The 15,347-nt window shown below is 32.7% G+C and overlaps 1 protein-coding gene across 1 annotated transcript; it reads right to left on the bottom strand.

Moving 5' to 3' along the window:
- Positions 1–11,811: 11,811 nt before the first annotated feature.
- Positions 11,812–14,539, bottom strand: LOC145042425 (translocon-associated protein subunit alpha-like). Its single transcript, XM_078990842.1, has 8 exons — positions 14,383–14,539; positions 13,507–13,686; positions 13,334–13,384; positions 13,140–13,225; positions 12,960–13,037; positions 12,657–12,860; positions 12,388–12,459; positions 11,812–12,041 (listed from the first exon to the last, which is right to left on the bottom strand). Exons 1-8 carry the CDS (start codon positions 14,447–14,449, stop codon positions 11,997–11,999), a joined length of 783 nt encoding a protein of 260 aa, XP_078846968.1. The 5' UTR covers positions 14,450–14,539; the 3' UTR covers positions 11,812–11,996.
- Positions 14,540–15,347: the final 808 nt, after the last annotated feature.

The raw sequence follows: 15,347 nt of genomic DNA, 5'->3' as shown, positions 1-15,347 counted from the left end.
TATATATATATATATATATATATATGTGTGTGTGTGTGTGTGTGTGTGTGGAGAAAGAGTACAAAGAACGAATGAGAATAAGTATAGAAGAGTAGAAAAAGAAAATGAAAAGGGGAATGAGTATAAACAGAGTAGAGAGAAAGAAATAGAACGAGTATAGAGAGAGTAGAGAAAGAGAGAGAAAGAAGGCGAGTGTATAAAAAGAGTATGATGAGTTAAGTAAAGAGTAAATTTAAACTTTAATTGGTAAACGAGTTTCAAGAAACTATACACCGATAAATGGTGTATTTATATGTCATAATTATTATGTGTATCATTGTTAAGGATTACTAACTAAGCTCTTTATAGCTTATCCTTTTGTTGATATGTTTTTTGTAGGTAACTTTATTTTTGAAGTAAGGATCAAAGAAGAGAGATAGCGATACCATGGTTCAAAAAGCACGTCATGGCGCGCCTCAAAGGGTGCTATGGCGTGAGACGTGGTGTAGCCGTTACGAAAACATCCAAGGCGGGTTTGTGAAGCGTGACGCCCAAATAATGTGTCAAGGCGTGCCTTATCGCGTTATGGCGCGAGTTTTTTCAAGGCGCGGGGTTTTTTTGTTTTTCTTGTTATGTTTTTTTTTTATCGGGCCTAAAATAAATAAGTTTTTGTTAATTTTTTTCTTTTAGATATTAATATAACACTTCTAAAAACTTCATATATTTGATAAAATTCAATAATTATATTATTTATATCTTTTAATGTATATAATATAGTCATGCCTTGAAAAACATCATGGATCGATAAGGCTTGTCATGGCTTAATTTTTACCTTGCCGCCAAGTCACGCCTTACATTATTTAGAACCTTAAGTGATACCCAACACATATCATTTTATTTTATTTCTTTGAACCGGTCGTGTAGATAACTACTTGTGTTGGATTATTAATGTATGCATACACCATTGTATTTTTCTAAATAATAAATGATTTTTTTTGGATGTATCGTGTGTTAAAGATTTGGGTGTTACAAGTTAAAATCAGAGTTGTGATTTGAGTGAAATAGGATACTCTGACATAGAGAAACTAGTTATATCGTTCGTAAATACAACAAGATGACTAAGGAACTGTGTGACAAGATCTGAATTTTTAAGATCTAGATTTTTAAGAGTTATGAATTTCTAAGAGGGTCTGAATTTTTAAAATCGGAATTTTAACATGTTGTTTTGTTGGAACCTTTGAATTGTTGTGATGAATGATAAAAATGATTATTTTACCCTTCTGTATCATTTCTTTCAGTTACAACATCGTACATTTGAAAAAAAAATCCATCAAAGTGGGATGCTAGAAATGAACATTACACCAACTATTATTAAAAAAAGGTACAATGTAGATTAAACAACCTAGTATTGAATTACAACTACCGACTAATAATTTGGTCAAAATCACATCCCATACAGGTTTACATAAAATGATGTATAGAATCATTTTTGATTCTTGAACATGTAAATGAAAAACTGTTCCTAATCTACAAAAACACACACACTAGACATCTTCACCATTAACATCCAACAACTCATTACCCTCTTCATCACACACAACCATCATATGCCATCATCGAGCACCCACATGTCATCAACCTTTATCATCATCACCACAACCTTCACGACACCATAAACTTCTATTCATAATCCCTATTCACTCACCTACAATCAAATTGAAGCAAATACAATAATGGTAGACATTTTTATCCTTTCAACCTTTTTAACTTTCTTTTCTTATTAAAGCATTGCACTTTAAAAGTACAATGCTATAATTGGTAGCCTTGTCAAAGTATACTTTATTATAACATCATAATTTTAAGGGTAAATGTCACTATAGCCCTATGAAGTTTCATGATTTGGTTTAAATGGTCCCTTTTGTTTTTTTTGGCATTTAAGGGGAACAAAATGTAGTTTTACCGGCTAAAGTAGTCCAATGACCTGTTATTACAGGTTTCTTAGCCTAGTCACACTCCAAGTCATGTAATGAGTTCATTCGGAGTCGAATTGCCCTACACGTCACCAAGTTGAGTCGAATCGGTTGCTTGGTCCCTAAGGGTCATTGTGGTCCCAATATATATAAAAGGGAGGGTTTAATAAAGCAAACCTTAATACATTATACCCATTTTCGGCCAAACAATTACAAACAAGAAGGAGATAATCCCTTTCACGAGAATCACAAGATGGCTACCCCACCACCGTCACCAGATTCGATCTCGTTAAATTCTAGAGACCGAATGAACTTTAGTGACATACACACAATTTTTTGCTATTGTGGGGAGAGAATGGTAGAAACACAGGTGGAGATGGATCGCATTAAGGAGGAAATGGGGCGCGATTCTATGATATCAAGGTTCGAAATGCTTGCCGTGCAGCGCCGATTAGACCGTCAGGATAAGAAGATGCAAGCTATGACAGTTGTGCTGGTGGGACTGGTGGTGGTGACGCTTGGTTTTCTGGTGGACAAAATGCACACTCTAATGTAATCGTGCTTCTGATGTTGTTTGTTGACTCTCCCTTTGTCTGTGTTTTTTTGTGTTAATCTGCAATATTGTCTATTATGGTTTATGTGGATTAGTGTCTATTGTCTATTATGGTTTATGTGGATTAGTGTCTTTTTGGTGTAATCGTTTGAAGTGGAAGATGAAGTCCTGTGTTAGCAGGCATTTTGTATAAATCAATATGTAATCGTTGACTAAGCAATATATTAGTTTAACATTAAAATAAACTATGTTTATAACAGTAACCCTAGAATTGTTGCCTTAGTTAATGAGATAGTTGGGGGTATTTTCGTCATTTGACATTGTACTCACCAATATATACCACTTACATAGATCCGTTACCATTTACTCTTTGTTATTTCTTGGTTGGCTTTCTCTCGGTCCAAATTGAAGGTATGAAGATGGAAGGAAGCTTCAAACCAGTGGCATGTTCCTGTGGGTATGATGTTATAATACGAATGTCAACAACTCGAAGCAACCGAGGTCGAGCCTTTTACGCTTGCCCCAAAAAGGTAAAAAGTTATTTTAATTTTTGTTTTACTGTTGCCCTGGATTTGAAAACTATTTGATGCATAAATCATTTGTTTCTCACAAATATCTAATCTCAGGATCCCCGAAATGGGTTTATTTGTTGGGTAGATGAAGTTTATACAACGAGCACAACTAGTGAGGCTATGATAATTGCAACTTTTCTTAGGTCAAATAAGAAGCTTCAGTCCTATGTTTGGAAGCTTAAATTTAGTTTATTTGTTAGTTGGGTTATTTTCTTTGTCATAATAGTGTACAAGTTGTAATTGGTTAAGAATGGTAATTTATTGATGCTTTTTAAGAATTTCAAAAAATGTGGTTCTGTGAACCAAAAAAAGTTGTAATGAAAACATAGTTTTTGGCCCACTTTATCTTTAATATGCATGGACATACTATATTCGCAGATAAGTTTAGTGGACCACAATTGGGACCACATAAATATACAATAATACATAAACTTATTAACACAACCATGCACGTTCATTACATAATATGGACATACATATCGGATCTCAAATAACATAACCACAAAACATATAGGTAACAAAATCCAGATATAAAATAAACAAGCATCAAACATCCATACGTAAATCCAAGCACATCCAACAAACATCCATAACTAAATCCAAGAACATCCAACAACTTCAACACAAAACAAACACATTATCCTTATTTAATATCTAGTGGATTAGCACTAGTATTGTCTTCTCCATTCTTTCCTTCAACCCTTTTACCCAACTGCTTTTTTTATAATCCTTTCAGAATAATTCTTTTTCCTTATAGTGTATTTTCCTTTAGGTTGTTTTCCAATACCTCCTTCACATTTGTTACCCCCTTCATTGGTTTTTGTTCCACTTCCTCCTTCACCTCTATTACTGCCTTCATTTGTTTTTCTTCCACTACCTCCTTCACCTGGATTACTACCTTCATTTTTTTGTTCCACTACCTCCTTTACCTCCATTACTTCCACCATTGTCTTTCTTTTTTCCTTTTGACCTTAAGTTTTTTGGGCTTGTCAACTTTAGGACATGTAACCTTGTTATGTCCAACCTCTTTACACACACTGCATAAAATTCTCTTTCCAACATTTGAGACCATGTGCCTTGTAGCCTTTTCACTTGGGTCCTTTCTTCTATTTACTTTAGGTTTGTCTGGCAATTTTCTCCTCAAAGGTGGTAGTGGTGGACTATAGTTAGTACATGGCCACATATTGCTCCCGTTCATCCCCTTCATTGGATATTTGTAAGTGTTCCTGTAAAATGATCCAAAGTACATTGGATCCACATAACTTCCAACATCCCTGTTAAGAAAGGAAATGGTTGCAACCGAATGCACACAACCATAGCCATTCAGTTGCCACACTCTACACGAGCAGGTCTTCTTGTCTAAATCCACCATGTAAGACTCAGCCAAGTTTCTTGTCTCAAACTGGTTTAAACCAGTTGGTAGAACCTGCTAGTATCTAAACACATTGGATGGAAGTTAGTTTATGTTTATAGTAATCAAACTAAAGATATTAAATATTTACCTTTGAGATTTTTTTAGTTTATTAAGTAATGTTCTAATTGCAGGACATGGTTTAAACTCAGACAATGCACTACCTTTCATGCTCAAATTTAAATGTTTTTCCATAACATACAATCTAATTTCCTCAAGCATTGTGATAATTGGTTTTTTCCTTAACTCTCTTATGACATTGTTAAAACTTTCAAATAGTCTATTTTCTACTGCATCACACATCCTACCCTCCTGAAAGAAAGCTCTGCACCATGATTTAGGGTTCTTCTCCATAAGGTAAACAAAGGTTGCAGGGTTCAAAATTTGGATTTCCTTCATTGTTGCATTAAACAAAGGCTCAGTGGATGCCTTGTATTCCCTCCAAAACATCTTCTCATAATGCACTCCTGTAAATCTTTTCCTAAAGTTGGCTAAAATATGCCTTGCACACTGCCTATGTTCTGCGGTAGGTAAAATTTCTTTCACAGCTTCCAATAAACCCTACACCAAAAAGTAAAATTATTAAAACAAACAACAACAATTAGACTAAAATTAAAGGATATGGTAGTTAACATACCTTATGTTGATCTGACATCAAAGTAACACCAAAATCATTTTCCAATCCTAGATCATCCCTTAAATTCTCCAAAAACCATTTCCAATTCTCCTTGTTTTCCACACAAACAACTGCCCATGCAATTGGAAATATGTGATTATTAGCATCCCTACCAACTGCACATATTAACTCTCCTGTACATAAGCCTTTCAAGAAACACCCATCCAGATTTATTACTCTTCTACAACTACCTCTCCATCCTTGCTTTAGTCCCTTAAAACATATGTACATGTTACTGAAATAAATCTTCCCATCAGGCATACTATTGACACCAATCTTCATAGTTGATCTAGGGTTTGATCTTCTTATCTACTCTCCATAAGACCAAAGTTTTGCATAGTGCTCAACAAGTGTTCCTTCAATAAGCTCAATGGCATGCTTCTTTGCTCTTCTACATTATCCCATACTCACATCTATTCCAAAAGTTTGTTTGACCTCTTCTTTAAGCATCCTAACACTCATTTTTTTCTTATTTAAGAATTCAAATGTAAAATGACTACCTATCCAAGGATAGCTAACAACTAATCCCAGTTTGAAATTTCTTGCACAATTGTGCTCATCTTTGAGTGACTTAATCTGGAAAGATTGTTCTTCACTCATCCATGAGGCCCAAAGTCTAAACTTACATTGGCCAGAACAACATTTCACTAAAAGTCTCCTACTGTAATTTTTCTTGTAACACAACTGATACCCATTTGCCACATCATAATTACATAACATATGTTTTAACTATTCTGGACATTCAAATCTCGTACCTAACACAGGTTTTTGTTTTTTCCAGTTAACATTTTCATTATAGGTTGTCACTTCCTCAACATTTGTGTCATTGCCATCCATACGAAAATATGCCTCCTCATCAGGACTTGATGGGATTGACTGCACTTTGGGGCATAGCTTGCTCAAAAAACATCATTTATGGTCTTATTCATAGGAGTGGAATCAAGATCATCATGTACATTACCTTGCAAGTCATCAATCTCGTTCTGAAAAGGTCCCAAGCTATGCAAGTCCTCGTTATTCCCCCCTACACCTGACATCTTATCTTTAGGACTGCAAACTTCAGCTTCGTCATCCAGTATCCATTGATGGACATTAGAACCAAGATGATCCATGTAAACTTGGATTACACATCCGCTGTCGTACCCAACTTGAATGAACTCTTGGTAGTCTTTCTCGATGGCTATTATCCTCAATCTTTCAGGAAACTCTATATCTGGCATGCAAAAATACACATTCACACATTCCTCGTTTGCGAATCTTTGAATGAACAGTAGAAATTCTTTAACATCCATTCCTGCAAAATTGACATCTTCAAAGCGTTGCTCGACTCCATCTGAGTAACTTATTGCAGGATACCTAGTAAAAATGCCAACAAAATGAAGATTTATCTTCATATACACGGCCATGGTATCGATTAGGAAAGAAACGGTAGAAGAAGAAAGGGGAAGAAGATAGTGATGGATGAATGACTTATTTACAAAAAGGTTAATTAGGTCAAAACCTCATTTATTGACGTGGCAATGAATCTTTCGACGTGTCAATAATTAACATGAGGTGTCTTAAAAAAAATGTTGAGTAGGATAGGGTTAACCGGCTTACCCCTTCTTTTTCTATAGAATGGCTTGAAGAGTCGGTAAAACTATATTTTGTTCCCCTTAAATGTCAAAAAAAAAAAAAAACAAAAAAAACAAAAAAACAAAAGCAAATCATGAAACTTCATAAGACTACTGTGACATTTACCTAAATTTTAAAATATAATATAATGGTTTACATTCAAGAAACATAAACCTACATTATTTATTATTTTCTACATTTAACCAAGATTAACAATAGAAATCAATAAAAAAAAATCACAAATAGAAAAAAGATGATAATCTGAAATAAAAATATATGATATAGCTCAATTACCTGCATAATATAATCTAAAATAAGAAGATACATACGAATTTAGTCAACAACTTAACATTTAGGGTAAATTACACGAATGGTCCCTATGGTTTAGGGTAACTTGCACGTTTGGTTCCTAACTTATTTTTCTAACTCGAAAGATCCCTAATATTTGTTTTTGTTACACGTTTGGTCCCTGTCTTACATAAAAAATCTATTTTTCTCTTGATTTTTTAATTTATTTAAATAAACACACCCTCAACCTCATCCTCTCTCCTTACCTTACCTACCCTACCATTTTTCTCTATTTAAATAATTATCTTTTTACGTAAGATAAGGACCAAATACGTAACAAAAACAAACAATAAGGACCAAGTGTGTAGCAATAACAAATAATAGGGACCTTCCGAGTTAAAAAAATAAGTTAGAGACCAAACGTACAAATTACCCCAAACCATAGGGATCATTCGTGTAATTTACTCTAACATTTAAGATTACAAATTAAACTGCACTCAAGAGTTTAAGTTAGAAAGTAGGATAAAAACTAAAAAGCATCCTTTCACCTCAAATCCATGTCGGTGCAGCAAAATTAAAAATGGTCGCTAACACCAAATTAAGGGCGAAAAGGATTTCATGTGTAGACTTCAAGAACAGATCACATAGAAATTGATTTTTGGAAAATTAAAGAAAAACAAACATGGTACGTCATGACGGTTCAGTGGAGGTTGTCGGCGCTGTCAAGGGCGTATACCGACACTAGAGACGGTGGCGTTGTCGTAGATTGGCGTCGGCATTCTGACCTTGGTGGTAGGAGTGGATATCAAAAGCTGCCGGAAAACTCGTATGTGTGAGGTCGAAGATGGGGGAGGCTATGTTGTGCGAGGTCGATGATCGGAGGATGTTGGGGGAGGTGGTCGGCGATGGGAGGAGACGATCAACGCTGGAGTTGGTGGGATGTGAGATGAGACCACAGGGATGATGAAGGCGAGCGTGTGTTTGATCGATGAATGTGTGTGAGGGAAAAGGAGGTAAAAACTTCCCATTATTCATCTTTTACAAAAAGATCACAAAATGGGATGAAAATAGATAACCTACGATTTGACTTTGCTGTGAGTAGAGAGCGAACAAATAAGAAGGGTGAAAAGATGTACATTCAAACTATAATGGATCAGTATGACAAATATTTATGGGAATTACTCAAGAAAGACAACACCTTTGTATACATGCTGGGATTCTTATAAATCGATACGTAATTGTTAAAAAACTCATAAGACAAATTTCCCAACATCATCATTTCTCATATCAATTTAAGATCAAGAAACAGATGGTTTTCAAGTTACTTGCAACTCAAAACTCACTACATAAACCCTCAGATTGTCACTCAACCTAATCTATTACTAGCTATCAAGAATGAAAGAAATTGATCACAAAACCTTTTTCATACTTGAATACAACAAGCAAAACAGATGTATATAACAATCTAACAACAAAGATCTCTCAAGAGAGAAAGACGAAAGAGAAAACCCTTAATCTAATATCTTCAACTGTACGAAAGTAAAGTTCAGAGCCTTCTCTCTCTTTATTTATATCTTGGATCAAACCCACGAATATAACCCGAAGACAAATTGACCCGAACTCAACCCGCGTGTTTCAACTGATCCCTGCATACACAAATAACCCTTGCAAAACATATTATCTACACAACACACCCTTCACACTTACTTCTTAAAAATAAATATGAGATTGTAAAATATAATTGAATATTTTCAACAGTAATCTTTAGTGATTAGAATTTAACCTCTACATCTTTAATAATAGATATGAAATTTCATATTTATAATTATGAGATTGAATTTTCTTTATATGAGTATCGACATTAGTGCATTATCGCATTATTAGGGCAATTCTATCAGAGGTAAGGCAACTTACTGATCTTAGATGAGAGTATATTTCTTCTTATTTTATTTGTCTTTTTGTCATCAACTAACAACTTCTGTTATTTTATTATTTGTTTTTTACAATTTTATATTCTATATTTTTTTAGGTTGCAAGGCGTTTCCCAAAAACAATTTCAATGGTACCCCTCCTATGTGGGGTTGGAAATTCGAAAATATTACCACAATTATAAGATCTTTCATGGTTATGATATGTAAACAATTACATTGAATAAATCATCTTATATGATCTTCAGGTATGTTTGTTTTTTTTTTTTATTATTAAATTTTGATCTCAAGTCTATTTTCCATGTCTTGTAGGGTTAGATGAAAAGACTAACGGTTACCTTCTTATTAACGCAAATGGAGGCTTAAATCAAATGAGATTTTTGGTCTGATAATATATTTGTAGTGCATATATGTGATACTCAAAATTATCTATTAATCTAATAATATATTTGTAGTGCATATATGTGATACTATTGTTGATTCCAAGATTATGAAGACCACATTAGTTCTTCCTTTCCTTGATCATACTTCCTATTGGGTTGATGAAGGGTCTATAATTTGGTTCCTCATTGGAAAAAATTTAAGTAATTAGAAAATATATGTTTTTTATAATATCCTACTTTCATTTCTTCCTATTTTGAAAAATCTATTCCAGATATAACAATGTTTTCTAGAAACAAAGAAATTATCACTACTATAATATGGTATATTTTTCAATGTAAAATGTCTTATTGAGATTTTTTTTTTTTTGAAAGTGCAATGTTGTAATTGGGTAGAAATTTCAAAATCCAACGTCTTAATATATATATTTTTGAAAGTATAATGTTGTAGTAGAAAGAAATGAAAGTAGGATACTAAAATACACCAATAAATGAAAGTACATTGGTATTTCTTGAATTCATCCATTTGGAAATTATAGATTGATTTATATTATATATTTTCAGTGGATTCAAAGATTTGTTTGATTGGCAACATTTTATCAAAACCTTGAAAGACGGTGTGTACATAGTTGAAGAATTGCTACCTATTTGTGGACTTGAACCATTTTCCTAAACTCCAATTTCATAGTTAAAGGTTTGACTCCTCATCGACTTAATAACTTTCATTATTTCTTGGACTTGGCATTTGATAAAATTTTGTTTTCTTTGAAGTCATCTTTTACTCTTTGTGTCTCAGATTAGTTATTTAAAAATGAAGATTGTGCCACTTTTGAAACATGACAAGGTTGTGTACTTCACTCATAATGATTCTAGAATCGCCAATAATGGAATCCCAAACTCCATTCAAAATTTAGTGTTTTGTGTCAATTACAATGCATTAAAGTATTTTGCACCCGTTGAGCAGTTAGAAAAGAATTGGTTGCAAGAATGAGACAAAATGGAATCCCCTATCTTGCATTGCATTTGAGGTATCTAGAATCATGTCCGAACACCCTCTTTACTTTTATTGACTTGAAGATAATCAATTTTTCTTAAATTAAGCTTTAGGTAGTGTTTGGTACGATGTGTTTGGGGAATGAATGGAATTTTTCATTTCATTAGAATGAAAAAGACGTGTTTGTTTCTTTTTCCTGATGGAATGTAATGGATCTTTACTAAAGAAATGTCATTCTTCCATTTTTTTAATTCTCAATCCTTTTAGGGGCATTTTTTTCACCCATCATGGAACAGAATGCAAATTGCAATATAACCAACTTCTATTTATGTAAGTTATCATGAAACAGATCAATTTTTTTATGTTTTCATTATTGTAGTGAAATTGTAGAGTAACTTACAAAAATAGTCCCTTTGCTCTCTGATTTTTACCATCTTGAGTCCATAACTGAAATCTTTTTCTGGTACTTATTCCAAGGTTGCATATGGATTTTGGTCCTTATTTCAAAGTTGTAGAGACCAAAATTGAAAAAGTGTTCAATTATCGACTAATCATGCTAAAATAAGAAAGTAGAAAGACCAATTTGTAACTTACTCTAAATTATAATATTACTTTTCTAATGTAACTAATTTCTTTAAAAACTTATTTAGGTTTGAATGAGCCTGATTATTTTTTTTATTTTTTATCCTTGTAAACAGAAGTCCACTAATTATAATAAAATAATCGTTAGAGTGGAGTTAATAATTATAATTATAAATATATTATCAAAAAGCATTCCTACAACCCAATCAAACATGATCATATAATGAAACAACTCATTCCTTTATTTTGCTTATACCATTACCATCACCATGTCCATTCCATTCCCACCTCATTTTATTCCTACCTCCTTCCATTTCATCAAACCAAACATATGCTTAGTTTTTCTTATTTACCAAAATCTTCAGTATTCAATTGTTTTACATCTTCTTTGTACTAGATATGAAAACGACATGCTAGCATTTACAGGTTCTAGCCACAACTTAACATCCGAAGAAGACGATGAACTTCATAGAATTAGATATGAAGAGGGTCATTAGAAAGAAAAAGAAATAGACGTCTCAAACTATAGCGACTACTAGTCATGATCAAGGCCTTGAGTTTCACTCTTTCAGAATTGATCACATAGGATTCAAGTATTTACTATTTATCTATAAATTTTTTAAAAACAAACAAAAACAAATTGAAGGGGGTGTTATAGAAATGTCAAGTCAAATCCACAAAAAAAAAAAAAAAAAAAAAAAAAAAAAAAAAAAAATCTTGTTTTAAACGTAACCCTTTAGTCAAACAAAAAATACAGAATTCCATTAACTTAAACCTCTTGAATTCATTTTTAAAATTTGTTCTTCCATTTTGGATGCCTACTCATCGGAAACCATAACTACCAATACCATGCTAACAAAACTATTTTCTCAACAAAATGAACAAATTATAACATTTCTTTTCATTCCCTCTTACATTTGTTGCTTAAAAAAAGGTTCTTAACCAGTCAACAAAACCACACATAAAAGTTACATTTGTTAAAAAGGGCTTTGTTTCTCACCTAAACATAAACTTCCGATAATCTACTCCTCCCTCATATTCTTTCTCCTCTACTTTTTCTTCTTTGATTTGTTCGACTGAGTATAAGCAGTCCCCTGTGCAAAAAAAAAAAAAATAGCAACTTTTATCAAAACAAATAATAACAACCAACTTTCACAAATGTTCAAATTTGGTACCTGAACTTAGTTTTTGTAAGCCTAAAGTTCCCTAAACTCTCAACTAGAGTTATTTGAAATATTAAAAGAGATTATTTAATACTTTCTTGTTTAATAGGGTTTCACCTTTTCCATAAATGGGAACGTTGCAATTTGTTATAATCCAAGTTTCAAACGAACTTGAGTTTGGCATATTTTAGATAAATATAATTACGAAATTTTCATATTAAAAAAAAATAAAAAAAAAAAAAACTTTTTTGGGTGATATAACAAGAAAAATACAAACCTGTAGCCACTCATCCATTGATGCATCAACAGTCTTAGTTCCAATTTCCACTTTTGCCACCTTCTTAGTTTTCTGCATATAAAGCATAACACATATATGTAAAACAAAACCAGAAAATCGAGTGATAATATCAAGAATCTAGCAATATAGACTTCCATTTCTTCCAAATACAAATCAATTTTCATTTCTACAATTGGGTATATTTTTTAAACTACAATGAGAAAAAAAAATGAAAGTACCATTATAAAATTATGATTGTGCATCATTACCTTGGAAAGGTTTTGCATTTGACCACGAACCCACAATCCAAAAAGGACAAAAAGGGCAAATCCAAGAGAAATCAGGAATAGAGTCTCAACACTAACAAGTCCACCAGCTTCAGTGACTTCAATAGTTCCATTGTAGAATATGTTTTGATATGGTAGCTGATCTACCTCATAAACTATCATTCCAACAAGATCAAATGTCCCAGCCTGCAAAAATAAAGATTCATATAATCCAAATGTCAAAAATTTTAAAAAAAAAAATTCAGGTAATAAATGTGTAAACATGAATAGAAATGACAAATGTACCTGTAAGTATTTGCTGACTGCAAATGTGTAAGGGAAAGTAGCTTGAACTGAAGCAGGAACCGATGCGTTGTTGAAAGACTAACAATAAGTAGAAAGTGTAGGAAGGAATTTAGAAGCTTTATTAATGATTATTAAGATTGATTATTTATCCATAAAAGAGAGTTCATGAAGAGTTATTACCATAGCTGAGAGATTCTGCACCAACATGTGATGATAAGGAAGATGAATGCTGGCATGAATGGCAAGAACTTTCACATTTTGTTCCCCTGTTAATCAAGCAATAGTAGATTGTTAGGAATCCAATTGACAGGTGGAGCATTGATTTGATAGAGCAAGAATGAATGTAGATAAAACAACAGAATGTTACTTGTTACCTTCATTTTTCATTCCAATTAATACCTCAGTCTCTTCCCCTGCTACTACCACTGAAGAAACAGAGAGAAAAAGGGACAATAAGAATGGTGTAAAGAAATTCTGTCAAGAGTAGAAAAGTATATGTGAGGATGTTTGACTTTGTGTAATGAGTAAACAAGTTAAGTGAACTTACATTTTGAAGGGTTCTTTGGGAACACACAAACTGTCTCCACACCTGAAGCTGGACTAAAATTCCAACCTTCAAAGTTCTGAGAGTCATCACCAACAGCCCCACTAACTCTTCCTTCCTCAACAGTTTCAGCAACAAGATCAGCATCGGTGTCTGATTCAGAGTCAGACTGACACCTAGCAACTGGGAACAACACCATTAATGACAACCACAATGTGAAGAATCATATCACGCAATAAAGTCATAAAAGACACCGCATCTGTAAACTGAGAAAGGCCCATTGAAAGCCAAAGCTCGAAATTAGGTTTCAAGTTTGGGATTTTCTATATAATTAGCAGGTTGGTAGCCAGTGGAAGCTGATTTCATGCGGTACAACTACATCTCATCTAAAAAGAAATCCATAGACGAGTGAATGTAATTCTTCAGAAGGTATGATCAATTGAGAAAAAGAGCATATAAACACTTGAAATACAGAGACCCTTATAAGATCGATAAATGCATGCCCAATTAAGTAAACCTAGACACCAAAACGATTGATAATATTCTGGTAAATCGCAAGTCAAGTGGACAAATAGTGCACCGAGTACTTACCCGAATAAATCAGTTAAACAATTTCACAAAGTCTACTAAGGTAAAGACAATATGAAAAGTCAACTGCATTGAAGTAACTACGACTAACCAGAACATTAACACATCGAAAACACATAATTGATGATGAATTACAATAGAAGAACAAAGAATATCAAGCTAGTAGAAATGATCGAGTTTGAATGAAAAAAAATAATAATGTGCAGGTAAATTGGATCTTGATCTGAATCACAAAAGAACAAGTAAGAAGCAGAAGAAATGAAGAATGTAGATCTAATAGAATACGCATACCTTGAAGTAAGAAAGAAGAGGCAAAAAGAAGAACAGCCAGGAAGACGAAAACCCTAAACTTCGCCATGATCGAATATGAGGGGAGATACTAGAGAGAGTCAACAGCGATATCACCGAGGGTTTATAAGAGGAATTGTAAACTGACCCTTTTTGTATTTGTAAGTAAAAAACAAGACGAACGGATTAGAATTGAAGTTATTTTTCAAGATGTAAATATATATATATATTTCTTCTTTTCTTATTGTTCATTTTTTTATTTTTATAGTGTTTTTAAACTTTAAATATTTTTATTTTTGATATATAAGATATATTTTTGTTTTTGATATATAAGACTTGATGTAAATTATATGAATGAAATTTGTTTTAAATGTTTTTTAATATAAGTTTCATCAAATAATATATAATACAAATAAAAATATTTAAAATTAAAACTAAAGAATAAAAACTTTAAACAAAATTTGACATGATTTTTTTACTTCAATAATGTCTTATAAATAATAATAATAATTTTAAAAAAATGATTCATATATAATAATTTTTTCACATACATAACAACTTATTTTATTAAGTTGTAAAATACAACATTTTAAAACATAAATTATTTTGTAAAGAAAAAAAATTATTATGTACAAATCAACTCACACAACTGAATGAGTATATTATTTGAACCCCGACATCATATGACATATATGTGTGTGGGTCCTTACACACCTATACATCCATGTCATATCTTTAGGGTTTATTTATCAATATCATATGTGTGTGGGCCCCCTACACACCTATACATCCATACATCTATGTCATATCTTTCAATTGCATGATGTGGACACAAACAAAGGTGATGTGGCATGTCTTGGCTGAGATGCATGTTGCCTCACCTCCACGACAACGATCTTCAATATGTTGAGATTGACACCCCGATGTCATTTTCTCTTTCTTCAACATCTTCCTTTACCTCCCTTTTT

This window comes from Lactuca saligna, chromosome 4 (genome assembly GCF_052625555.1).
Source record: "Lactuca saligna cultivar CGN05327 chromosome 4, ASM5262555v1, whole genome shotgun sequence".
NCBI lineage: Eukaryota > Viridiplantae > Streptophyta > Magnoliopsida > Asterales > Asteraceae > Lactuca > Lactuca saligna.
Note: the sequence above shows the minus strand (reverse complement) of the source record. Positions and strands in the feature narration are given on the sequence as shown.